The following is a 27,926-nucleotide window of genomic DNA, read 5'->3' as shown; positions in this document are numbered from 1 at the left end:
CCTTTCTCAACCTTTTAACCTCAAAAGAAAGTCTTATAGAAGCCTTACTAAAACCAATTCATTAAAGAATGGGAAACGCCCTTTAAATTGATGGTCAGTAGGAAGAAGGCAACAGATAACTGTGTCATGCTGTTGGTTTTGCCAAGTAGAATTGAATCCAGAACTATGCAGGCACCATCAGATGGGTGGTCAATCAGCCACATCTCAAGGAACCCATAACAACCTTTGGAGGAACCCTAAGGTTTTATAGAACCCTTGCTGACAATGACTGATCCAAAACAAAATAAGCCTTTTTCAACCTTTTAACCTCAGAGGAGCCCCTAAAATAATTTTTACGGTTCGGGGAATTAGTTGGAAGGTCATTTAGCCACATCTCAAGGAGCCCCTAGCAATCTCTTGAGAAACTCTAAGATTCCATGGAACCATGGCTGAGAATGGCTGATCCAAAAGAAAATAAAGTCTTGGCTTTAGATACACTTTAATGTAAACACTGTCTAAATGCTGTCAGTTTTCAGGTATTCATGAACTGAAGTCAAAAATTTGGCAAGTGTATCACGTTCTGGTTTGCATATTAGCCCTTCCCCCACTACAAGGTAAGTAGGTGAAAGTATTCATTGGTTAGTGATTCCAAGAAGTCATTTTTAAACAATACACTGCTTTTCCATTAGACCGTAGTCATCTAAATTGAATTATTTTCCTATGATCCATTTCTGCACTGCCGTATGAAATAAACCATAGATAGGCTAAACAAAACAAAGACGTGAGTCTAAATACAAAGCAGCCCTGACAGATAAATCTATTATCTTCTGTGTACTTTACGTTCTGACGTATGAAGTTTAGCTCAATTCTGTAAACCTTTTCCATCCCAGATTTGTAGTCTCTAAAGTCCGCGCACTTTTCACAAACCTGAGTCCCAGCCACACAAAAGCTTGCAATCTAATTTTAGCGTCAAGGCATTCGTGTAAATAAAGTGCCGTCCAAGGTCACCAGAGACTGACACAAGGCACGGTGCTAGAGTCTCCAGTGTGTCCTTGGTATAGTGCCAGCACATTTAACCACTGAGCCTGCTCTTTCTCCCATTGTAAATTATACCTATTTATATGACGTTCTCCCAGCTCTGGTGTGTATCTGTCTGTGTGGGGCTGTTAGGAGTAGATCTGGGGTATATCCATCTTTGAGGCGCTGTGATGGATGGCTCTGGGGTATATCTGTCTTTGAGGGGCTGTTCCCAGCAGCTCTGGGGTCTAACATGAAGTTCTGGCACAATGCTCACATCATATTCTGTATATATAACTATGTTTAGTTTTTGTACTGGAAGTATTTTGACTGTTATTTTTTTAATCTCAGCTGGGCAAACTTTCAACTATGTGCTCTTAAAAGAAAGAGTGAAAGACGTCTGGCACCATTAACCCCTTTAAAGCAGGGCAGAACTTCCTCTTCTTGGTTAACTCTATCAGGGTAGTTGCGCAATTCAATATAGAAATATTTTGCCCAACGTAACAGATAAAACTTTTGCATTTCAAAAGCAGATTTAGGAAGAACTCCAGGCAACAAATTAAAATGGAATTTTAACATTTTTTATTTTTATGCCCCCCACATAGTGCCAGTATCCTCCCTGATAGCACCAGTCTTCACATACCCTCTCCTCGTTCCAGTGCTCCCCAGCAACTCCTGTCAACTTTTTACTCTATAAGGAGGGTTCAGTACTGGTTCTACCAGGGGCGGACTGACCATTTGAGCACTCGGGCACTGCCCGAGGGCCTGGGGTCAGTAGGGGGCCCCATGAAATGCCCCTGGTACCTTTTATAGGCTTTTTTTAAATGTGGGCAAGGACACAGGGGCCCCATGATCCCCTATTGCCCAGGGCCCCATGAGTTGTCAGTCCGCCCCTGGGTTCTACTCTAGATTTGTGAAGTCACTGTTTTCTCTGAGTCCATCCAAGTTTTATCGTGTTGAACCCTGGTGAAGGCGGAGTGGTGTTGTCCCCAAAATGCGTTGAATATTTTTATTTGACTTTTTTAGCAACAATTAAAATGATTTTTGACTCCTTTCTGCTATCAGTGCCGTGCCAAGGTCATCCAGCGCCCAAGGGAAAGAGGGAAGGGAAAAAGGGAATAAACCATTGCGCCCAGGGCAGCCACAAATCCTTGTGGCCACCCTTCATGGCGTACGAGCTTAAGGGATCCTATGCCCAGAAGTCACTTGCATATTAATACAAGTGCACTAAAAGACTTTGCAGGGTTTGCTTAGCACCACCCTACCCGCCATTTCTGCTGCCAGTGTAGGGTGGAGGTGGCTTGGAATGTAAGATGACACTAGAAAGATCTGGCTGGGGCGGGAGCAGATAAGCAAAGTCTGCAAAGTCCCGATCTGACAGTACTCCTGTATTAAGAAGCTGGCAGCTATGTGCATAGGAATACAGGAGAACTGTACTGACAGGAGGGAAGAGCTGGAAGGGGAGAGAGAACTCCTTCCACTCTCTCCTCCACTCCTGGCCACTTCTAGAACCTGGCTGAGCCAGTTGTGTTCTCTCTTCCTCTCCTCCTTCCTGACAGTGCAAAACTCCTGTATTCCTATGAACATCACAGTCGACGTCTCAATTAATAAGTACATGTCTTCTGCACTGCACTGGCAGGAAGGAGGACCAAGAACACAGCCCGCACCTCCTCCCTGCTTTCTTATCCACGCTTCAAGTGCTGGGCTGACAGGAGTAGTGATGTTGGTGTCACTACTCCTGACAGCCTTGTAGCAGAAGGACCATGCTAAAGGGCACCCCTATCCCTACAATAAACCATTGCGCCCAGGGCAGCCACAAATCCTGCCTACCCTTTCGGCCCTGATTTCTATGCTTTGAGCTACTGCTGGGTGACCATGGAAGGAAGCCTTGCTGTGTGAGAGCCACCTCACCAAAGCTATTGAGCTTGTTTGAAGTTTTCCTTCATCTGACTACATGCAAGTCTAGCAGTTCCCAGTGCCCCATAGCGTATATTGTTCTGCAGTGCTGTTCCTGACTTCCTCCTTGGTCCAGTGCCAGCTGTCCACTTCAGGGCAGAATGGCACTATGTCATTCTGCCTATATCCTGTCATCCCTGTTCGTTGCTTACACCCCCTTCCCTCGGCATGGGCTTGCAGTACTCCAGAAGTAAATGGCTCTCAGATGCCATTACATGAGCACCGCAAATAATGCCAGAAGAAGCTGGGGATGAAGTCACAGGCCAAGCAAGAATACTTCAAGAAAAAGGCATGTATAGGGGTTGACATAAATAATAATAAATACTGGGGGAATCTTGGGGGTAGGAGAAGGTGAATAGGATGGGAAAGCCTAGAATTCTGCTTTAAGACAATAAACTGGTATTTCTTAGTGAGAAATATTTCAACTAGGTTAAAATATGAAACTTCACCTAAATTACCTTAAATCCAGACTAAAACATTCAGTTTAAATACATTCCAAGCATATAAAAAAGTCAGGTTTACAAAGTCTTACAAGTCACTTTCAGAATCCGCAGGGGACCTGTTGGACCTTTGCCGAGAGACCACTGCTTCCATACAGAAAGCAAGGATCCTTCTCTGCATCCTGCTTGCTTTTCTATTGAAAATGCACTATTCACCTTACACACATTTTGTTTTGATTTAATTAGAATATGTAGATCTGATTTAACTAAAAGTTTAGTTGGACATTATTTTATTTTTTACAACATCCAATATAGTCAAATATTTCAAGAAGTATTAACATCCCACAGGACCTCTGGGAAAGGCTGCAGCCACTTGTTACATGATTCTCTGCAACCTCCATTTCACACTTCAAGGTGTAGGGGTGAGTGCTACTACAGGCTCAGAGACATGGCATTGCTTGAATCGCTGAGCATAATGGTTAGTATTATCTCAGGCTTTTTACAAAAAATGAATGCTGAGTGAAATGTAGATCCTTTCAGCAGGCGCGTTGTGTCCCCTGAGTCAGTTTAAATGCAAATTGTTCATGTTTGGCTGTGCCTTTTATAAAAAAAAAAAAAAAGATTGCTTTACACAAGAAGGAAACCTTTAGGTGGGGATGTGTGCAGGGTTCCGTTGCTGAACTCTTCTTCCAGAATTGTTAGTTCTTTGGCTGATTCCAATTGCCTTTAACCTTTTCTGAATCAATGACTTTTGAACAAGCATGCTGATTTGTGACTTTGATTTCGCTAGCTGAAACATAGAATGCTCCAAAAAAATCATCAGATTACCAACATTTTCAAGAGGACGGCAATGGAAATCTCTCCTGTTTCCAGGCAGGGAACTGGCCATGAAACGAAAGGCCAGTTGCCTACCTAGAAGTAGTACAGTCAAGTGTCCTATATTTGCTCAATTCTAGCACTGCAGCCTCTGTCACTCTCATCAGCATTCAACACTTCTGGTCAGGGGCGGACTGACAACTCATGGGGCCCCCGGGCAATAGGGGATCATGGGGCCCCTGTGTCCTTGTCCAAACTCAAAAAAGCCTATGAAAAAGGTACCAGGGGCATCTCATGGGGCCCCCTACTGACCCTGGGCCCTCGGGCAGTACCCGAGTTTCCAAATGGTCAGTCCGCCCCTGCTTCTGGTAATGTTAGATGCGGGTGTTCCTCACTGTGCAGTGTGGTTCCATCCTCCAACCCCTACACTACTGCCTGATGATGGAACCACAGTAAGTACATGCCCCCTGCTTAGCCCAGCTTACTTAGTGGGGAAGATGAACCTATCCATAATAGCAACATAGAATACCATCACAAATGGAGTGAAGGGGCATGTCTTGATTATTACAGAATTTACATAGGGCCAACGGCTGCACTTTGCAAAATGAAGGGAGGCTGTACAGATAACATACAATTCAATACAAGAGAGATCAGAGAGTATAAAGGGAGGATCAAGTAGCAGAAAAAGTAACAGCCCTTAGGGATCAGCTGATGGAGAAAGTAAAAGTTCAATTTATTAGTCAGAGGCAAGATAGGCCATTCTGAAGAGATGGGTTTTCAGGGATCGCCTAAAAGGTAGGAGATAGATTGGGGTAAGGAGTTCTAGAGGAAGGGAGAGGCTCTGGAGAAGTTCTGGAGGTGACAATGGAGCTAGACAGCAGGAGGTCTTGGGAGGAGCAAATACTTAGGTTGGTATTTTAAGACAAGAGTGGTAATGTAGTGTGGAGCAGAGTTTTGGATAGCTTTCTAGGTGGTTGCTAGTGTTTTGACTTTTATTCATTTGGTGAGCAGAAGCCATTGGAGGGAATGGCAGAGAAGGTTAGTGGACACTGAACAGTTGGTAAGGTGGATGAATCTGGCAGCAATATTTATGATGCACTGAAGGGGGAATAGCTTGTGTAAAGCTGTAGGCCAATGAGGAGTACGTTGCAATAGTCGAGGCGAGAGATAACCATGGAGTGAATTAGTAGTTTTTTGGAGTTGTTGGATAAGAAGGAGCATATTTTGGATATGTTACGAATGTTGAGACAGCAAGATTTGATAGAGAAGGGAGGTTTAAAAGCTTAATTCACTAGGCAATATAGTAATGTTCACATTTTTTAAATTTCAAAATAAAAAAGGGATAGCAATAAAAAAACTGATAGTTTCTAACTCTTCTTCAATCCAAACTGAAAACATTTTGGCTAAAGTAGGGCGTTAGGTGAACTCATACTTTGAACTATCGCTACAGTGCTAAGGGTATGTAAGTAAACAATATGATGACTCTGAAAGTCTGTAATATGTAACCCATCATATCAGGCTGTAAGTTTTTCTGGCCAGCATTGGTTTTCTAATTTTTTTTTATGATTCAATCAATATATGCCGTTTACTAATCACACATCAAAACATTGTCATCCGTTGGTGCTTCTATGTCCTACAAAATAAAAGCATATAGATCTAATAAAGTTTTTCTTCTTATGCTGCAGGGCTGTTTTTCTTCTGAAGATGCTTCACCTTTTCCTCATCACGTTATTTCCGGGGCTGCTAAGTTCTGCTTCTTCGGCTTTTTCTGGACAGCAACAGCATCCAATTCCTGACCCTTGCTATGATGAACACAGCCTACCTCGTCGCTGTGTACCAGAGTTTGTTAATGCAGCTTTTGGAAAAGACGTTCAAGCCTCCAGCACCTGTGGGCGTCCATCTACGCGGCAGTGTGATGCCTCTGACCCAAAGCGATCCCACCCTCCATCTTATCTCACTGACCTCAATACTGCTGGTAACATGACTTGCTGGAGGTCAGAAAGTTTCCCTCGCCATTCTCCTCAAAATGTCAGTCTAACCCTTTCCTTGGGGAAGAAGTTTGAAGTGACCTATGTCAGCCTACAATTCTGCTCTCCTCGACCTGAGTCTGTGGCCATCTACAAATCTATGGATTATGGAAAAGCTTGGGTACCCTACCAGTTTTACTCTTCCCAATGCCGCCGGCTGTATGGGAAACCTAGCCGTGCTAGTGTTACCAAACAAAATGAGCAAGAGGCATTGTGCACAGATGGGCACACTGACCTTTACCCTTTAACTGGTGGCCTTATAGCCTTTAGCACTTTGGATGGAAGACCTTCTGCCCAAGATTTTGATAGCAGTCCTGTGCTGCAAGACTGGGTTACTGCCACCGACATCCGTGTGGTCTTCAGTCGCCCCCACCTCCAAGGGAATAGAGACACTGATGTATCAGAGGATGGACCAGGCTATTTTTACTCAGTCGGAGAGTTTCAAGTGGGCGGCAGGTGTAAGTGCAATGGACATGCTTCTCGATGTGGCAAAGACAAAGAGGGAAGACTGGTGTGTGACTGTAAACACAATACAGAGGGGCCTGAATGTGATCGGTGCAAGGCCTTTCACTATGATCGACCGTGGCAGAGGGCCAATGCTCGTGAAGCCAATGAATGCATGGGTAAGTGTATGGCAACCATGACAACTGGAGTACATCCAGAACCATTTACTTTCTTTTTTTGTGGAAACTGTGATTTATTAGCATGGTGATTCAAAATATTACCCAACTACGGTAGTCCAAAATCAATGATGGTATGTAAAGTACCATAATCCACATAAATCTGACTTTTACTACTGGTCAAAAGATGAAAGATTTATGATCGGTTTCCATAGATGACTGCGCATGTTTAGTTACAGTGCTGTGAAAAAGTATTTGCTCCCTTCCTGATTTTTTTTTTTTTGCATATTTGTCACACTCAAATGAATCAGATCATCGAACAAATTTCAAACGATAACCCGAGTAAATACAAAATGCAGTTTTTAATGGTGATTTAATTTATTAAGGGAAAAAAGCTGTACATACCTGCCTGGCTCTATGTGAAAAAGTAATTGCCCCCAAAACCTAATAACTGGTTGTGCCACCCTCAGCGGCAACAACTGCAATCAAGCTTTTGCAATAAATGGCAATGAGTCTTTCACATCACTTTGGAGGAATGGTGGCCCACTCTTCTTTATAGAATTGTTTTAAATCAGTCACATAGGAGGGCTTTCGAACAGCCTGTTTAAGCTCATGCCACAGCATCTCAATCAGGTTTAAGTCTGGACTTTGACTAGGGTACTCCAAAATGTAAATTTTTTTTTTGAACCACTCAGAGGTGGACTTTCTGGTGTGTTTTGGATCATTGTCCTGCTGCATAACCCAAGTGCGCTTGAGCTTGAGGTTAGGAACTGATGACCGGATATTATCCTTTAGGATTTTCTGGTACCGTGCAGAATTCATGGTTCCATTAATTATTGCAAGTCACCCAGGTCCTGAAGCTGCAAAGCAGCCCCAGACCATCACACAACCACCACCATTTTGACTGTTGGTATGATTTTTTTTAATGAAATGCTGTGTCAATTTTATGCTAGATGTAACAGGAAGCACACATTCCAAAAAGTTAAATTTTTGTCTCATCAGTCCACAGAATATTTGCCCTAAAATCTTGGGGATAATCAAGATGTTTTTTGGCAAATGTCAGACGAGCCTTTGTGTTCTTTTTGGTCAGCAGTGGCTTTTGCCTTTGAACTCTCCCATGGATGCCATTTCTACCTAGTCTCTTTCTTATTGTTGGTAACCCTTTCCAGACTGATACATGTCAATTGCTTTGTTTCTCATCTGTTCCTGAATTTCTTTGCCTAAATATAGAGAGCAACTGAGCATATGCAGAGCTGGGTGAGACAATGTATTACTGGATTTTAAACAGCATAGGCATTTATTTTTAATGCTTTTATGTTTTACATAGCTATAACTGCAAAAGGGGCTAGCCTGACGTGATCTATCAGGACTTAAAGCGGAGTTCCACTCACACTGTAAAAAAATAAAAGTCAATAGTTACAAAAACTGTAGCTGCTGACTTTGAAAAAAACAGCCACGTACCTGCCCCACGATTCCACGGTGTCCTCCCCGCAGCCCGTTTCACCGGCCGTCTTCTCTCCCTGGCGCCAGGATCTTTAGTGTGGGCGCCCTGCTGTGACCGCTTGTGGCTTCACATCTGGGTGCCCACTGCGAGAAGCGCTGCGCTTTGTCAATGGCCCGTAGTCTTCTGGGACCTGTAATTTTTCCCAGAGGACTATGGAGAGGGAGGACAACTTCTGCTTCCGATCACCTAGATCATCGCAGCAGAAATGGGAGCGAGTACCTGCCAATTTCGGGTACCCGCTGCCAATCCTAATGGGGAGTGGGGGACCAGTCTTTAAACCGGAATTTCCCCTTTTGGGTGGAGCTCCGATTTAATATTCTGAGTAAAGTTCCACTTTAACTCCTTCCTGCCTGGCCTATTGTAAGATGATGGCCAAGCGGGATCCCTATTATCCTGGGAGGATGTCATATAACGCTCTGGCGCAATCTGTCACAGGCTGTGTCTTCAGGGCACGGCCGATGACAGATCACTACACTGGCCCGCTGCCAGTGTCCTGTGACTGCCGTGATCATACACAACAGATCACATGACAGTTGTAAACAATGAATGGCTTCCTTTCATGCCATTCATTGGTTACAACTGTGCTGCTAGCTGTGATTGGTCAGTGGTCACATGTAAAGACTGGGCCAATCACAGCCCATCTGTAGCATGTGATTAGATGTGGCCAATCACAGCTGATCACAACAAAAACTACTGAATTAATCAGTTTAATTCAGTAGAAATTAAATCACAAAAAACTTCAGTCACTGTAAAGAAGAATATATTGCTACCAATCTAATCAAAGTGCTATATATAGTAAATATGACTATTGTGACTATAAGTCAAAGTTCATGTGTGCTTATATATTAAATAATAATAAAAAAAACTACTGTAAATGCATGGACTAGTGTCCTTACTGCTGCTGACACTTTCACTGTTCCCACATGTGAAAATGATATAAATAAACCTCTGTGACAGTGTCACACAGTATAACTAATATAACCAATATACTGCACGAAACAGAGGTTTATTTATGTTCAGTAAAAATGCTTGCTAGTACCAATGAAATTCATTGGTATAAGCCATCATAACGTGTAAAAAAACATAAAAAATAAAATTCTTGATCACTTGCCCAGAGTAGTACAATGTTACTATGGTAACATTGTATTGCTTTATTCACAGGAGTAGAAAAAAAAATTCCTACTTTTTTTAAAAGTAATAAAAAAATATGTTTTTAAATAATTTTTTTTTTTTACATACTATCACCAGTGTCCCAGATCACCGCCACACCGGTTTTATGATGACGATGTACTGCCGTGGTGACAGTATGTAACATTTTTTTTCATTTCTTAATTCTCCACTAAATTATGACAAAAAATTACAACTTTAAAAAACTTGACATGCCTCTTACGAAATACCTCACACTGTCTACTTTTCGAAAAGTTGTCATTTGGTGGGGTATTAGTAATGTCCTGGTGTTTTTGGGTCTCATTTCTTGAGACCCAAAAACAGTACATCAGGATTTATTGATTTTTAGAAATATACCATAGCTTGTGCACTCTATAACTTTACTACCAACTAAATAATAAACACGTATGTGGGTTATTTTCAACAAAGAAATGTATCAGAATACATTTCGGCCTAAATTTGTGCAGAAAGATTATTTATTTGCTAAATTTTAAAACAGAAATTTAAAAAAACGCACCTTTTCTCTAATTGTTCAGTCTTTTTCAATTATAGCGCAAAAAAATAAAAACCAAGTGGTGATTAAATATCATCAAAAGAAATCTCTATTTATGTGAAAAAAATGATACAAATTTCATATGGGTATAGCGTTGCATGACCGCACAATTGTCATTCAAAGTCCGACAGCGCTGAAAGTTGAAAATTGGCCTGGGCAGGAAGGGAATAGAAGTGCCCGGTAGGCAAGTGGTTAATGGCCCCGTAATCTATTTTTCATGAGATTATTTCATATTGTGTTTTTCTGCCTCATTGTAATGTTCTCTGTGAGCTCCCAAACCTCTACTTTTCTCCCTCACTTTCAATGGTTTGGAATGCGCAGTGCTCGTTAGCTGTGGCCATGTGCAATGCTCGATGTATACTGCAAAGTCCATAGTCCCTAGTTCATCTCGGGAACGTGCAAAAGAGGATGGCTACGTTCCTACATACAGCAAAGAAAAAAGGAATTTGGAGAGCTGGAGGGGGCTGAGAGCAATAAATGGTAATTTTGTGAGTTAAGGATCCATATTTAATTTTTTTTTTAACTGCTTTCTAACCCGCCGCAGTACATATACGACAGCTCATACAGGCATAGTTACGTAACTGCACATTTTGGCTTTCTTCCAGGTTCAGGGCGCACACGCGCGCCTTCGCCCGCCATCTCTGTTGTGATTGAACACAGTCAGAGTCAGTAGGTCCTGGCTAACGATTCATGGTCGAATCCTAACCACGACACCACCTGCCTGGCGTTTGCATGTTCTCCCTGTGCCTGTGTGGGTTTCCTCTGGGTACTCCAGTGTCCTCCCACATTCCAAAGACATGCTGGTAGGTTAATTGGATCCTGTCTAAATTGGCCTTAGTATCTGTATGTATGTAAGTTAGGGACCTTAGATTGTACGCCCCTTGAGGGATAGGGACTAATGTGAATGTACAATATATATGTAAAGCGCTGTGTAAATTGACAGCGCTATATAAGTACCTGAAATAAATAAATAATAAATACATTAATGGCTGGGACCTGCTTATCTTCTGTGTCCAATCACAGCCCAGAGCCCTGTGCTGACAAACAACACAGGGCTCTGAAGAGAGGAAACAACCAAGAAACAAAGCTATCTTTAGTAGAATGCAGCACACATTATGCATTGTTAGGCACACGCCTAACCTAGGGTTACCACCTCATCCCTTTAAAACTGAACACATTAATTACACAGGTTCTGAGGTTAATTTATTGCAGATAAGGCACTAACTGAGTTAATTAGCACCTTAATTAGCCACAGAACCTGTGTAATTAATGTGTTTGATTTTAAAGGGATGAGGTGGCAACCCTAACTTAACCCCTTGATTAACCCGAGATGGTAGCCCCTTCCCAGCCAGTGTCATTAGTGCAATGACAGTGTATAGTATTAGCACTGATCACTGGATTAGTGCCATTGGTGATGTCAGTGTCAGTTAGCCAGTTCCCACAAAGTGTCAGTTAATGTCAAATTGCCCTATACACTATCAAAGTCCCACTAAAAGTCACTGATCACCACCATTACTAGTATTAAAAAAGAAAAAAACTAAAATATTCCAGTATATATACTATTGTTTGTAGACCAGGGGCGGACTGACCATTCGGGTACTTGGGCACTGCCCGAGGGCCCGGGGTCAGTAGGGGGCCCCATGAGATGCCCCTGGTACCTTTCATAAGCTTTTTTTGGGTGTGGTTTGAGTGTGGGTGAGGACACAGGGGCCCCATGATCCTCTATTGCTCGGGGGCCCTATGAGTTGTCAGTCCGCCCCTGTTGTAGACGCTATAACTTTCACACAAACCAATCAATATACACTAATCAGGATTTTTTTTTTGCACCAAAGACATGTAGCAGAATACATTTTGGCCTAAATTTATAAAGAAATTAGATATATTTTTTACTGGATATGTTTAATAGCAGAAAGTTAAAAAATATTGTTTATTTTTTTCAAAATTTTCGATCTTTTTTCCTTTATATAATGAAAAAATAAAATCAAATACCACCAAAAGAAAGCTCTATTTGTGTGGAAAAAAAACACAAGAACAATGTTGCATGACCATGCAATTGCCAGTTAAGGGCTCGTTCACACTTGGCTGTTTTACCAACGCTTGCCAAACGGCATTTGCGGAGCGTTTTTTAACGCTCGGCAAACGCCGCATGCGCGGTTTAGCGGCAGTTGCTAGGCGTTTGCCGAGCGTTAAAAACAACCCACAAACGCCTATAATGCAGTTTGAATGGTGTTACCGCTCCGCAAACGCGTCGCAACCGCACCGCAAACGCCGGCCGGGCGTTTGCGGAGCGGCACCATAGACTAGAATAGGAGGCTTCAACGCCTCCTGACTCGACCAGAGGCATCCGTTTTGCTGCGACGCAATGTGAGGCGACGCAAACGCTCACGTTAGAATAGCACCATGTGCTGTAATGTGCAGAATTGGCAGAGGCCTGGTGGTGCCATACAACCCAAGATACCATGTGCTAGTGCAGGTACCTATGTCCATTCACCCCAGGCTTGGTGCTGGCTCCCCATGGGTTTATTCTCTACCTCTGACTTCAGAGTTAGGGCTTATTCACACTTGGCTGTTTTACCAACGCTTGCCAAATGCCCCTATAGTGTTTGGCAAGCGTTGGTCTGGTGTTTGCGGAGCGTTTTTTAACGCTCGGCAAACGCTCCACAAACGCTCCACAAACGCTGCATGCGCGGTTTAGCAGCGGTTGCTAGGCGTTTGCCGAGCGTTAATAACGCCCCACAAATGCCTATAATGCAGTTTGAGTGGTGTTACCGCTCCGCAACCGCAACGCAACCGCACCGGCGATTGTGGAGCGGCACCATAGACGAGAATAGGAGGCTTCAACGCCTCCTGACTCGACCAGAGGTGTCTGTTTTGCTGCGACGCAACGTGACGCGACGCAAATGCTCCCGTTAGAATAGCACCATGTGCTGTAATGTGCAGAATTGGCAGAGGCGTTTGGGAAGCGGTAAAAACGCTTCCCAAACGCCTCTCTGCTGCCTGCACACAACGCTAGTGTGAATGTAGCCTAAAGCAGCACAGTGTCGAATAGCAAAAAAAAAATGGCCTAGTCATGAAGGGGGTGAAACCTTCCGAAGCTCAAGTGGTTAAACCAGAGTTTAGTGTCACTTTAATCTATAAAACATCTCGCCACCTTTTCCTCCTCTTTATATTGCAATCTTGGTAGACCTCTTTTAGCACAATCTTCTTTTTCTCCAGCTCTCTATTCATCCCTTCCACCTTCAATAAAACTGTTCTTCTCCCTCCTCCTCCTCCTCCTGGAAGCACCACCACCCCACCCTCCCTGTGACTTTTCAACAACGACACCTCATCCGCTTTGGAGAACAGATGCTCTAATTAGCACCAATTAAAGGAATCCTCTCTAGTCGTAGCGGGAGGTCCTCTTGCACACTGGCTCTCCCCATGTCTCTGCTCAGTAGAAAAGGAACCATCTGTGTGGGAAGCATCTTACAGCATCCACCGGTGGAGAGAAAAGAAAAAGTCAGCGATATGGTGCCAATCTCAGGAAAGTCTACACCTGTACGACCAAAGCTTCTAAGTCCTATTTACAGCTTGAGCTTGAGGAGCGCCGAGACGCAGAGACACATTTCCAGGAAAGGGTACAAACATTTTGCTTTGCAGGAAAGAGTGTAAAGTTAATTAGTTAATTATCTGTTAATTAGGGAAGTGCCAGAACTCTGGTATTTGGCAAGCTCTGAAAGATTCAGATGTCTGCTAATGAAATGCTAAGTATAGCCAATTAAATGTAAGTTTTACATTCCTTGTAATTTTTACAGTTGCATGACAAATAAGATAATTGGTGCGATGACCCACGTAATTGTCATTCACCATGAAAGATATACAGACTATAAGGGGCCATTGACCACAAGAGCCATGATTTTCTGCAAGTTGGAAAGAACTGAATTTAATTCTACAGCTGAAGTAGATGGAAACTGTAACTGACTGTCAGGGCTCCGGGTATGACCAGAGGTATGTGAACTGACGCAGGGAAACGCAGGCTTCAGATATGTTATAAACAATATAATTTATTAATACTAACAATACAAAACGCAGTGCAATACTAAAACATAAACACAGTGCAAACGAACCAAACCACCCACAGATAACAATACATACAATGCAAGCGTAGTCAGGCAGGCCGGGTCAATAACAATCGGGCAGGTGGGAACAGGAGGAGCAGGCAGAGAGTAGTCAGGTCACGAGCCGGGTACAGCAACTAACGGGCAGGAAGGTACAGGGGGTCAGGCAGAGAATGGTCGGGGTCACAAGCCAGGGATCAAACAGGAGAAGTCAGCAGAGGTCAGGATCAGGCAGGGTCGGTGACAAGTCAGTCAGGCAGGAACAGGAACAGGAATGCAGGTAACAAGATACAGGGGCCCATGGAAAAACACACACCAAGGCACAGACTGCAGGTCTGGCCATCCCTTAAATACACCTCCGTAATCAGCTTCAGGTGTTTGGCTGACTGCAGGGTTGAGTCTCTGATTACTGAGAGCACCCGCTGGCCAGCCCTGGTACTGCAGCCCACAAGGGAGGTGAGTCCCACCATTATTGGCAAGTCCATTCCTGACACTGACATTTTTGAAAGCGCTATGTATCTTACACAACTGCCATTTTCGATTTAAATAAAATCCTGATGGTGACGACAGTTAACCATGTGCAATGCATTTTGCGATGGCCACATTTTGACAGGGTAACAAGGCAGGAGCACAATTGGGGTAAAGGCACAAAGCCATGTCACTCTCCGCTCCGAGCACAACCTCCTGTCCTCTAGCTCCCTTTTCTCCTTCTCCCATGCTCATCTCCAGGACTCCTCCAGAGCTTCCCACAGTGTACGCACTGTGTCGGTTGGCCGGGGCCGGAGAGCTTGCTGAAGAGGAGGAGGAGGGCAGGGAGCGCATGCTGTGAGAGAGAGAGGAGAAAAGTGGGCAGGGACTGACGGGAAGAGTGAGAGAAGGAGCCCAGGCCTGTGTAGCGGAGAGACACAAAATCAAGGCAGCTCGGAGTAGAGCTGTGAGTAGGTATGGACGGTAGAGGTATTGCTGACAGCAGATGAACCAGAGAGGGAACTCCAGACAGGCTGCACATAAAGGGACCTCCAGCTGACCACTGAGAGTTTGTATCTCTAAATGCGTGATTTGATTGCGCATCTGGTGAGTGCACAATTCTTATATTACCTGGCAATCACCATATTGTTGGATTGATGATATCGATCACCAGCGTTTGAGATCACAATTGTATCTTTCATATATCACTTTTTTGACATTCATTTGTCACTATTGGCACTTTATTCAGCACCAGTGGTCACTTTACAGTGACAGTGTATAGAGTCATCGCTTGATCACTTTATGGACGTATCATTATTATATATATAATACCACTTTTTGCACACCATCAGTTACTTTGTATTTAACTTGACTCTGCTCATTTTTAGGCGATCTCTGAAAACCTATCTCTTCAGGGAAGCCTATCCTGCCCTCAGCTAATAATGGAATCTTCTATTCCTCCTGCCAGTCCATCCCCCACAGTTACTACCTTTTGTACCACTAGCCCCTCCCTCCTAGATTGTAAGCTCCAAGGAGCAAGGCCTTCCTAACCCTCTTGTATTGAACTGTATTGTTGTTGTATTATCTCCCGTTATATTGTAAAGCGCTGAGCAAACTGTTGGCGCTATATAAATCCTGTATAATAATAATAATAATAATGTCATCATATAACAGGAAGTGTCTGAACCTTTATGGTAGAATTACCTGGTATTGTTTAATGAAAGCTGCATAAATAAAAAAAAAATAATAAAAATGACTTATTAACCCCTCGCCCACCAGAGGATTTACCCCCCTTCCTGACCAGGCCATTTTTTTTGCATTACGGTGCTGCGATATGGCATGTAGCTGACAATTGCACGGTCATGCAACACTGCACCCAAATTAAATTTACATCCTTCTTTTCCCACTAATTGAGTGTTCTTTTGGTGGTATTTGATCGCTTGTGTGTTTTTTTTAATTTTTTGCGCTATAAAAAAAAAAGACCGACAATTTTTTCGAAAAAAAAACAATATTTTTGACTTTTTGTTATTAAACATGCCCACTAAAAAAATTTTAAAAATCTAATTTCATCATAAATTTAGGCCAAAATGTATTCTGCTCCATGACTTTGCTAAAAAAAAAAATCCCAATATGTGTAAATTAAATGGTTTACGTGAAAGTTATAGCGTTTACAAATGGCGGTATATATACTGGGATTTTTAAAAAATGTTTTTTCATTTTTACTAGTAATGGCAACGGTCAGTAACTTATAGCAGGACTGAGGCGGGCATTCTGACACTGGGAGGAACTGACTTGGTGCCACTGACATTCCCAGTGACACCAATACAGTGATCAGTGCTAATAAAAGGCACTGACACTGTACTAATGGCGCTGGGCAGGAAGGGGTTAACGTATGGGGCAATCAAAGGGTTAACTGTGTGCTGTTCTATTGTGTGTTGTGTGTGTGCTTCACTGTAAGCACACTTCTATGCATGGCTCTGCTATGCAAAGCAGTGTGCAGGAGCTGACAGGGGAGAGAACTGTATTGTTTACTTACAGTTCTCTCCCTCCGTTTGGTAATCCTGCTCGATCACCTGATGCCGGCGAGTAATCACCGTCCGAGACCAGGTGATTGACAGTCGAGGCCGCAAATAGCAGCATGGGTAGGGCGCGTGCACCCCCTACCTGGAAATGCAAAATCATGTATATATATATATGTGATTTTGCGCACCCCTGCTGCCCTATAGCAGTACATCTGCTATTGGGTGGCAGGAAAGAGATTAAAGTAGAACTAAACTGTATAAAAACAGTTTATTGTGGAAGAAACATCCTATATCTCTTCTGAAAAAACCACACTTGCCTGCTTGTAATTTTCTTTTAAATGTACCATGAGCAGCGCGTGCGCACACCAGTGAGCGTTTTCAACACACCCACATGTGCAGGATCTACATATTTTCCACTCAGCCAATCAGGATGGTTGAAGATCCAGAACCTGGAAGACAGCACTGCTCTTCTGGCAGTTTCCTGCTGGTGCTGTCAGCATCTCTCTCCTCCATGTGCCTCCTGCAGCACGCAGGGTGATACAGAGGTACCTGTGTGTGCGCTCTCCCAAGCCGAGCTGAGTGCATCCATAAACATGCAAAGCACAGGTAAGCCAAGCCTCCGCTCACTCTGCACAGGAGTTTGACTGACAGCAGCAGGAGCCTATAGCTGACATCCCCAGTGACACCAATACAGTGATCAGTGCTAAAAAAAATAGCACTGACACTGTACTAATGACACTGGGCAGGAAGGGGTTAACATGAGGGGTGGTCAAAGGGTTAACTGTGTGCTGGCTGTGTTTTCCTATGTCCTGCGTCCGTGTGCTTCACTGTGATCACACTGCTTTTGCATGGCTGTGCTGTGCACAACCATCCAAAGCAGTGTGCAGGAGCTGACAGGGATGAGAACTGTTTTGTTTACAAACAGTTCTCCTCCCCATTTGAGATCCTCGGCAATTATCGGGTGCTGGTGAGTGATCAGTCACGGCCACGAATGGCGCACCCCCTACCCGGAAATGCAAATTCATATACCGTATATACTCGAGTATAAGCCGACCCGAATATAAGCCGAGGTACCTAATTTTACCACAAAAAACTGGGAAAAACTATTGACTCGAGCATAAGCCGAGGGTGGGAAATGAGGCACCTACTAGTCAATGTAAAAAATAAAGATAGAGACCAATAAAATTACATGAATATTTATTTATCGCCCCCCCGCGCGACTGTAAATAGTATCATTTGTCTATAAAATTGTTATAAGTAGGAATAGTGCCCCATCATTGGTGTCAGTGGGAGGAATGGTGCCCCATCATTAGTATCAGTGGGAGGAATAGTGCCCCACCATTGGTGTCAGTGGGAGGAATAGTGCCCCATCATTGGTATCAGTGGGAGGAATAGTGCCCCACCATTGGTGTCAGTGGGAGGAATAGTGCCCCATCATTGGTGTCAGTGGGAGGAATAGTGCCCCATCATTGGTGTCAGTGGGAGGAATAGTGCCCCATCATTGGTGTCAGTGGGAGGAATAGTGCCCCATCATTGGTGTCAGTGGGAGGAATAGTGCCCCATCATTGGTGTCAGTGGGAGGAATAATGCCCCATCATTGGTGTCAGTAGGGGAGGAATAGTGCCCCATCATTGGTATCACTGGGAGGAATAGTGCCCCATCGTTGGTGTCAGTGGGAGGAATAATGCCCCATCATTAGTATCAGTGGGAGGAATAGTGCCCCATCATTGGTGTCAGTGGGAGGAATAGTGCCCCATCGTTGGTATCAGTGGGAGGAATAGTGCCCCATCATTAGTATCAGTGGGAGGAATAGTGCCCCATCATTGGTGTCAGTGGGAGGAATAGTGCCCCATCATTGGTGTCAGTGGGAGGAATAGTGCTCCCACTGACGCCAATGACACTTGCTGACCCCTGTTGCAGTATGGTGCTGCTGCAGCCAGCATATATGTGGTTGCAGCAGCACCTCTGCACTGCACACTTACCGGCTTTTCCCTCACTCGATTTTCGCGGGTCCGCTCGGCTCCGCCTCCTCGCCCGTGATTGGCCGCCTGTGTACCTTTCCTGAGCTACAGTTCTGGCGGCCAATCACCGGTGAGGAGGCAGAGCCGAGCGGCAGGAGTGAGGGAGTGGCCGGAGTGACGGAAGGAGCAGCGCTTCCTGGATGGATCAAAAAATGTGCTGAAAAACTCGGCTTATACTCAAGTATACACGGTATATGTGATTTTGCGCACCGGTGCTGCCCTGTAGCAGTATTTCTGTTATAGGGCGGTCAGGAAGCTGTTAAATCATTAACCATAGCCTTAATAAACAAGAGTTCCAATATGCAGCTTTCTGCTATGTACTTGGTATGGGGTTTTGACCCTTGCAAAGCACCTCGTAAATGATGGTTCTAAACAGCGCAGTTCCCACATGCACAGTCAAGGGGCAGTGTCACGGTAGCTTGAATATTTTGTGGAACATTCAGGCTGTAGCCACCTATATCTAACTTTTCTTTCCTGGTGACATCACCCCCTTGCAAGGTTCACTTCTGTGCCTGGTGGTGCCATACAACCCAAGATACCATGTGCCACTGCAGGTACCTATGTCCATTCACCCCAGGCTTGGTGCTGGCTCCCCATGGGTTTATTCTCTACCTCTGACTTCAGAGAGTTAGTATAAGAGAAGGCAGCCACGCTCCAAGTTTAAAAGCCATGGGTAACTATTCTAATGAATAATCCAGTGCAAGACAGACCACATGAGGTCTGCCTTTTAAAGCGTTTTAGATATAGTGAGCTTCTTTGTAGAATCCCATCCGAATTATGCTGCCCTTCCTAGGTGTATTGAGGTGCTATTCAACTTGAGTGGCACAGTGATGTGTTGTACTTTGTCTTATAATGCGCAAAAAAAACTGCAACGCGCTAGTCAGAGTGTCAAACTGGCAGCCCTATAGCTGTTGCGAAACTACAAGTCCCATCATGCCTCTGCCTTTGGGAGTCATGCTTGTAACTGTCAATCTTGCAATGCCTCATGGGACTTGTAGTTTGGCAACAGCTGGAGGGCCGCCAGTTTGACACCTGTGACACCTAAAACTAGGGGTGGGTGGGATAGCCAGGTAATGTGGCAGATGATATTTCCAACTATGGTTCTCAACGGTGGTCCCATCCGTGACACAGTCTAATCTAAGATCCAATCTTAGATCTTAAACTGGCCAAAGACAGTTCGAATCTCAGTCGGTTCAGCAGGGACCAACTGAGATTCGACCTATGTATGGGCAGGCTGAATGTACCCAAGTTGATGGATTGATCAACTTGGGTACAACCAACCTGTCAGATTTTGCATGCGATTATTGCTATTGGCTATTATAGCCGCTAGCAGTAATCAATGTGTTCTCCTAGCAGGGATGCTGCCCCCCCCCCCCATGGGGGAAGACATTGGCTCCACAGGAGGATTTCCCCCATCAACACAGTCAGTGGTTGCAGGAAAGAGAATTGCTCGATCTATGGACGGCTTTAGAATTTAATCTCTTGGCGTCTAGGCCTTGACGCCGAGCGGCTGAACATTTGCGTGGAATTAAGAAGAAACATATGTGCTGAGAGCGCGCTCCCAGCACACATGTCCGGTACTCACGGAAAGGTCCCGATCTTTTTTCAATCAGGACCTTTCCCGATCATGTGAGCGCTGTGACGGCGTGTCACGGCAGCATGACCCAAACCCCGCCTCCGCCTCCTGGCTTCTGAAACCCTTAAAGGGCTCGGGAGGCGCCGGCTCCAAGGGGTTAAGATCCAATCTCTACATACATACTAGAGCCAAACCAAAATTAACAAAGGCAATTTCTTTAAAATAAAATTGGTTATACTTTTTGATGTCTGGCAATCTCCATAAGTGCAGTCAGCTCCTCCCTCCTTTGGGTGCCTCTTCTAGCAAGCCAGGTGCTAAGGATAGACGTATGTGTGGGTGTTGCTATTGGGTCTGGAACTGGGCTATATGCGTCTATAGACCCACACAGCTCCAGTAAACCAAACTTTCATAATAGTGGGTACCAAAAAAACTTGCAAATATGTTGGGGGTTGAGACGTATTAGTGGTACCTTCGCTTCTATGTTAATGTCTGCTTTAAGTTGCAAAGATTAGCTCATGTAGCATTCGGCAACATTTAAGTGAGACCAGGCAACGCATGCAATTGTGATATAGTGCAGAATTTACAGGGTTAAAACAGGCAGAGAGTTTGGGCTTTAGATATATTTGAAGCAGGGGCGGACTGACCGTTTGGAACCTCGGGCAGTGCCCGAGGGCCCGGGGTCAGTAGGGGGCCCCATGAGATGCCCCTGGTACCTTTTTCATAGGCTTTTTTGAGTTTGGGCAAGGACACAGGGGCCCCATGATCCCCTATTGCCCGGGGGCCCCATGAGTTGTCAGTCTGCCCCTGATTTGAAGGCTCAGCATTATAACCAGGCATCTATGCAGTTTGTATTTCTGGCCAAATTTACCTCTAAAGGGTTTCCTTTTGTGTGTGGAGGGGGTGATTCGGTCACATTTCTCAAACTGTAAGTTCTGCGTGCATTGGTTTTGTTCTCTTTAGGGTAAGCGATGTCTTGAATCATCATATTCCCAGTGGAAATCAGAGCTTTTATGATCTCATTTGGGCTCATTGAGCAAGATTGGTGAATAATGACAACTCTCTATAACAGAAAAGGGAGTACTGTTTACATTAAGGGGAAAAAAAAAGATGGATAGAATGATGTTCTGCAGGTCTTACTTTGTGAGAGACGATCTGCGGAATGGATGGTAAATCCCTATTCAGGTCCATATCAAGGTCAAGCAAAGGGTTATAGCTAAGGATTAATGCCTGCCATTGCAGTGTCCTTGAACAGTCTCTTAAAAGCTACGGGGACCTTTAACAAGGTTAGCAAAACATCACGACAGGGTTTCTGATAATTGCTTTAATTAGCCCTGTCCCAAAACCACAAAGGCTGTTAGAACAACATTCCAGCTGTCCCAGGGAATGCATGAGTGCATTGTGTGTGTTCTACGGCACCAGGTATCAGCTGTTTGCCTATTTGCAGCAGTTTTCCAGTGGGTATGACACTACAAGGCCCAGCAGCCCAGTCCATTCTCTAATGGCCTGCTAAGATGTGTTGTTTCCCAAAAGCTGGGTAATCACAGGTAACATACCTTTGGTACCCACAGTACATGATTTATTTATTTCAGGTACTTATATAGCGCTGTCAATTTATGCAGCTCTTTACATATATATTGTACATTCACATCAGTCCCTAACCCTCAAGGGGCGTACAATCTAAGGTCCCTAACTTACATACATACAGATACTAGGGCCAATTTAGACAGGAACCAATTAACATACCAGCATGTCTTTGGACTGTGGGAGGAAACAGGAGTACCCAGAGGAAACCCACACAGGCACAGGGAGAACATGCAAACGCCAGGCAGGTGGTGTCGTGGTTAGGATTCGACCTATGAAAATAAAAAGTTTTGGCTTTAGTTCTATTTTAGCGGTGTGTTGCAGGTTTACATTCATTGCTCACAGACTTGAAGCTGGATAGTTTACTGCTGTAAAAAAAATGGAGTCTGGGGTGGGAGGAATACATGATTTGGTAAACACAATTAAAAATACTTTGGTAGGTAAAACAATAACAACTATGTATAGCAAGTCTAGAGTTCAGCTCTTTTCCTTCTTTTATAGAGTGTCCATACTGGACCTTGTAGTCTCCACTCTTGACATGGACGAGTATACCACTTCAACATGTATTTATCACAGGTACTTATTTAGCACTGTAAATTTACGCAGTGCTTTACATATTTATTACACTTTCACATTAGTCCCTGCCCTCGAGGAGCTTAGAATCTAAGGTCCATAACTCACATTCATACATTTGCATACTAGGGACAATTTAGACAGGAGCCAATTAACCTACCGGCATGCCTTTGGAGTGTGGGAAGAAACCCATGCAGGCAGAGGGAAAACATGCAAAAACCAGGCAGGTAGTGCCGTGATTGAGACCGATGACCCTAGTGCTGCTAGGAAGCAGTGCTAACCACTTAGCCACTGTGCTGCCCAGCTCTTTTCCATTTATCATAAACTTGGCAGCCAAGCTACAGACATTCTAGTATTGTATATTCCTAACAAGCAGTTACTGAGTTTTAAAACAAGTCTTCACTGACCTCTGTAGCTGCAGGTACTGTGGAGCATTTCATCCTCAAATTTCTTACCAGAAGCTAAGCTCACCCTGATTCTTACTTTCAGTAGTGACACAGCAGCTCAGTTCACTTACCCTGCTCCCCCTTTTCAGCAGTGGCTCAGCAGCTCAGCTTTCCCTGCTTACCTCTTCCAGCAGTAACTCCTCTGTTCCCCTTTCCTAGCAGTGATTTAGCAGCTCAGGTTCCCTGATCCACTATCCCAGCAATATTGCAGTAGCTTAGCTCCCCCTGCTCCCTTTCCTAGCAGTAACTCACTAGCTCAGCATCACTAGCTCCCTTTCCCAGCAGTGCGTTATGGACCTTAGATTCTAAGCTCCTCGAGGGCAGGGACTAATGTGAAAGTGTAATAAATATGTAAAGCACTGCGTAAATTTACAGTGCTAGTTGTTATTGTTTTACCTACCAAAGTATTTTTAATTGTGTTTACCAAATCACGTATTCCTCCCACCCCAGACTCCATTTTTTTTACAGCAGTAAACTATCCAGCTTCAAGTCTGTGTGCAATGAATGTAAACCTGCAACACACCGCTAAAATAGAACTAAAGTCAAAACTTTTTATTTTCATTGTGTAGAGAGGGTTATAAACCTTGTCCATTTTTTTCCCCATTGGGGAGATTTCTCTCCACTTCCCGTCTCAAAGCCAAACAGGAAGTGATAAGAATCCCTCAAAACTGCAGGAATTCCTGCTTGTCACCACAGTCACCTGAGCTAGTGTCCCCATTGGAAAATTTCCACTCTATTCCTGTTCAGGGGGGAACCCGAAATTTGGAATTTTCATTCACTTTCACTCTCGGTGATAACAGTAAGCAGGACATACAGTTGTGTCCAAAATTATTCAACCCCCAATGCTGTAAAGGGGTTTAGGGACTATAGTGTACATTTGGAATTGTATTCAGAATCAAATCCTACAAGGACGTTGTAACTACCCAAATGCAACTAAAATGACATCAATTGTTTATGTAATACAGTAGTAAATGGTTCTTATGTGGTTTCTTCATTGCCACAATTATTCAACCCCTTAAAGACTACCACTCTGAAGAACAGAGGTTCATACAGGTGCTTTCCATCAGGTATTGAAAACACCTGTGGATGTCACCGAGCAGCAATCAAGCATAATAAGCACCAATTAGGCAGCTTTAAAATGACTGTGATACTCAGCTCCTTCTAGACATTTACTGGTGTGGTTACAAACATGGTGAAGGCAAGAGAATGGTCCAGGAAGACAAGAGAAGAGGTGATTTCTCTTCACAGGAAGGGCAATGGCTATAAGAAGATTGCAAAGATGTTAAACATACCAAGAGACACCTTAGGAAGCATCATTCGCAAATTCAAGGCAAAGGGCACTGTTGAAACGCTACCTGGTCGTGGCAGAAAGAAGATGCTGACTTCGACTGCTGTGCGCTACCTGAAGCGTAGAGTGGAGAGAAGTCCCCGTGTGACTGCTGAGGAACTGAGAAAAGATTTGTCAGATGTGGGTACAGAAGTTTCAGCCCAGACAATAAGACGCACACTGCGTAATGAAGGCCTCCGTGCCAGAACTCCCAGGCGTACCCCCTTGCTGTCTCCAAAGAATAAGAAGAGTCGACTGCAGTATGCCAAAAGCCATGTGGACAAACCACAAAAGTTGTGGGATAGTGTTCTGTGGACTGATGAAACAAAATTAGAACTGTTTGGGCCCATGGATCAACGCTATGTTTGGAGGAGGAAGAACAAGGCCTATGATGAAAAGAACACCTTGCCTACTGTGAAGCATGGTGGAGGGTCAATCATGCTTTGGGGCTGTTTTGCTTCTGCAGGTACAGGGAAGCTTCAGCGTGTGCAAGGTACCATGAATTCTCTTCAGTACCAGGAGATATTGGATGGAAACGTGATGCAGTCCGTCACACACCTGAGGCTTGGGAGACGTTGGACCTTTCAACAGGACAATGATCCCAAGCATACCTCCAAGTCCACTAGAGCATGGTTGCAGAGGAAAGGCTGGAACATTTTGGAGTGGCCATCGCAGTCACCAGACTTAAATCCGATTGAGAACCTCTGGTGGGACTTAAAGAAAGCAGTTGCAGTGCGCAAGCCTAAGAATGTGACTGAACTGGAGGCCTTTGCCCATGAAGAATGGGCGAAGATACCCGTAGATCGCTGCAAGACACTTGTGTCAAGCTATGCTTCACGTTTAAAAGCTGTTATAACTGTAAAAGGATGCTGTACTAAGTACTAAGATTGAATGTCACTTGGGGGTTGAATAAAACTGATAATGCTGTGAGCACAGAAAAGACATTTGTGGTTATTTCATTATAACTGTTATGTTATATTTGTCTGACCTACAAGTGCCTCTTTAATGTAAATGTAAGCAAGATGACTGAATGATCAAAAGCAATGTCAAACTGGCCAAAACACTCAATTTCAGTGGGGGTTGAATAATTTTGGACACAACTGTATAGAGAAGATAAATCTCCCTAAAGGGGTAGATGGCAACAAAAACCTGATAGGCGTTCTAATCCCACTTCACTCTATCCAAAGATAACAAAAAAAAAAAAAAAGCTTTGCCCTTAGTTACACTTTAACTAGTTGCCCTCCGCCCTATTGTAGACGTACTGCTACAGGGCGGCAGGGCTGTGCAAAATCACACACATATATGTATATATATATATATCAGGGGTGGACTGACAACTCATGGGGCCCCCGGGCAATAGGGGATCATGGGGCCCCTGTGTCCTTGCCCAAACTCAAAATAGCCTATGAAAAAGGTTCCAGGGGCATCTCATGGGGCCCCCTACTGACCCCGGGCCCTCGGGCAGTGCCCAAATTTCCAAATGGTCAGTCCGCCCCTTACATATATATATATATATATATATATATATATATATGTGATTTGTATTTCTGGGCAGGGGGTTCGACCGCCGCCCTACATGCGCAGCAATTGGTAGCTAGAGATTTCAATCACTCAGTGATCGTCAGGGAAAGCTGACAGGGGAGAGACCTGTGTGAAAACAACACAGGTCTCTCTCCTGTCAGCATGGACATGCTGCTTTGTATCTCTCTGAACAGCAGAGAGATACAAAGCAGCATATCTCCCTAGTAGCACACAGTTAACCCTTTGATCGCCCCAGATGTTAACGCCTTCCTGCGCAGCATCATTAGTACAGTGTCAGTGCTATTTATTAGCATAAGCTGCTATAAGACGCTGATCACCGCCATTACTAGTATAACAAAAAATTAAATTAAAATTCCAGTATATATACCATCATTTGACGCTATAACTTTCATGTAAACCATTTACATATATTGGGATTTTTTTTAGCAAAGACATGTAGCAGAATACATTTTGGCCTAAATTTATGAAGAAATTTGATTTTTAAAATTTTTTTATTGGATATGTTTTATAGCAAAAAGTCGACAATATTGCTCTTTTTTTCAAAATTGTCAGTCTTTTTTGTTTATAGTGCAAAAAATAAACAATGCAGAGATGATCAAATACCACCGAAAGAAAGCTCTATTTGTGGGGAAAAAAGGACATAAATTTATGTACAGCGTTGCATGACCGCTCAATTGTTAGTTATAGTAATGCAGCGCGTATCGCAAAAAATGGCCTGGTCAAGAAGGGAGGTAAATCCTCTGGAGGGCAAGTAGCTAAGGTTATCACTCTGCTCTCTCCTTATGCCCGCATGATCACACTACTGTCTGACCGCACTGTGCAATGCAGTAGTTGCCAAGTGGCTTCAACACTGCCCAACCTTCTCCCAGTCTGAGTGCTGCTACATAGGGAGGGAATACAGGCATCTGATTTTAAAAAAAGATTCTGGTACATAGGCTAGTTCTACGTAAAATGCATTTAATGCTCTTTTAATGAATACATACCTATATTACATGGTGTTTTTAATATATCTGCCTGGAGTTAGGCTTTAACAGAAAACCGATTTACAAAAGAGAGTAACTGGAGAATTTTTACATTCATGTATATAGCAAACCACAAAACACCTCTTTTATGGCATCCCTGGGATTTGTAATGCACTATAAAATGTGAGATTTAACAGTTGCCTTACTGCACAAGAAACCTGCAGCTACTGCCGAGCCCACCGTGAGCAACCTGTACAACATAGAGAATATAAAAGTGACCATACACAGGCCAAGCTGTTTTTCATCATTAATCAATAGAGCTATACACAGTATATTCCAACCATTTTGTGCAATTTAAAGAGACTGTACCTAGAAACCAATATACCCCCCACCTGCAAAGGGTAAATGTTCATTAAACCTAGGGGTAGTGGAATACACTGTAATACTTACTTTCAGGCAGCCACAGATGGTACGATTTTCCGGTGGTTGCAGGAAAGAAAATAGCTTGATTCCTCCATCAACACAATCAGTGTTAATGGGGGAATCCCTCCCGTGAAGCTATTGTGTTCTCCTGGCAGGAGGGTGCGGGGAGCCATCCCGGCCTTGAGAACACAGTGATTATTGCTAGCAGTTATAGCCGCTGGGAATAATCGCATGAAAATTTGACATGCTGGTTGTTGATCAGTTGATCACTTTGGCTACAATTAGCCTACCCATGCATGGTTTGAATCTCGTCCGGTCCATGCCTGACCGGCCGAGATTCAAACTGTCTATGGCCGGCTTTATTCCTCACCTCAGCAGGCTTTTGGCGCTCACCTCTCCAACGTCACAAGCCCTGGGTGGGCCCTCGCATTCTCACCTACAATGCAGGACTGAAGGCCCTGCATTGTGATGACATCAGCTTAAAAATGCCATCAGAGATCCTTAGAGAAGAGGCTTTGGGGGACCAGTCACACAAGTTGGACAAGACTGCCCAAAAAAAGGCAAATTTTACAACTTATTCCTCTACCTCCAGAAATAAAAGAGAAGTAAGGCCAAAGCTCCTGTGACCCAGTAACTGACAGCCAGGAACAGAACAAGAACTGAGTGATTAATGGTCATGTGATCCCTCAGTTCTCGGCGGCTGACATGGGACAGTATGTATGTTGGTGTCCTTAAAAGCCCATACTTCTCTTTTACACATCTAACCATTGCAATTTTTTTTGTAATTCCCGGAGTTCAGCTCGAAGTTGT

At 44.0% G+C, this 27,926-nt stretch overlaps 1 protein-coding gene across 2 annotated transcripts in view; it reads left to right on the top strand.

Annotated features, from left to right (window-relative positions):
* The window catches only part of NTN3 (netrin 3), a 184,920-nt gene that overhangs the window by 53,423 nt on the left and 103,571 nt on the right, over nt 1–27,926 (top strand). For both annotated transcript variants that reach the window (XM_089683022.1, XM_089683015.1), the window contains one exon: nt 5,894–6,858. In XM_089683022.1, coding sequence (XP_089539148.1) covers nt 5,913–6,858 — 946 coding nt within the window. In that variant the 5' untranslated portion in view covers nt 5,894–5,912. The remainder of the gene's footprint in view (nt 1–5,893; nt 6,859–27,926) is intronic.

The sequence above is a fragment of the Staurois parvus genome, unplaced genomic scaffold, assembly GCF_062004578.1.
Source record: "Staurois parvus isolate SC_StPar_1 unplaced genomic scaffold, SC_StPar_1.0 ptg000018l, whole genome shotgun sequence".
Classification (NCBI taxonomy): Eukaryota; Metazoa; Chordata; class Amphibia; order Anura; family Ranidae; genus Staurois; species Staurois parvus.
Note: the sequence above shows the minus strand (reverse complement) of the source record. Positions and strands in the feature narration are given on the sequence as shown.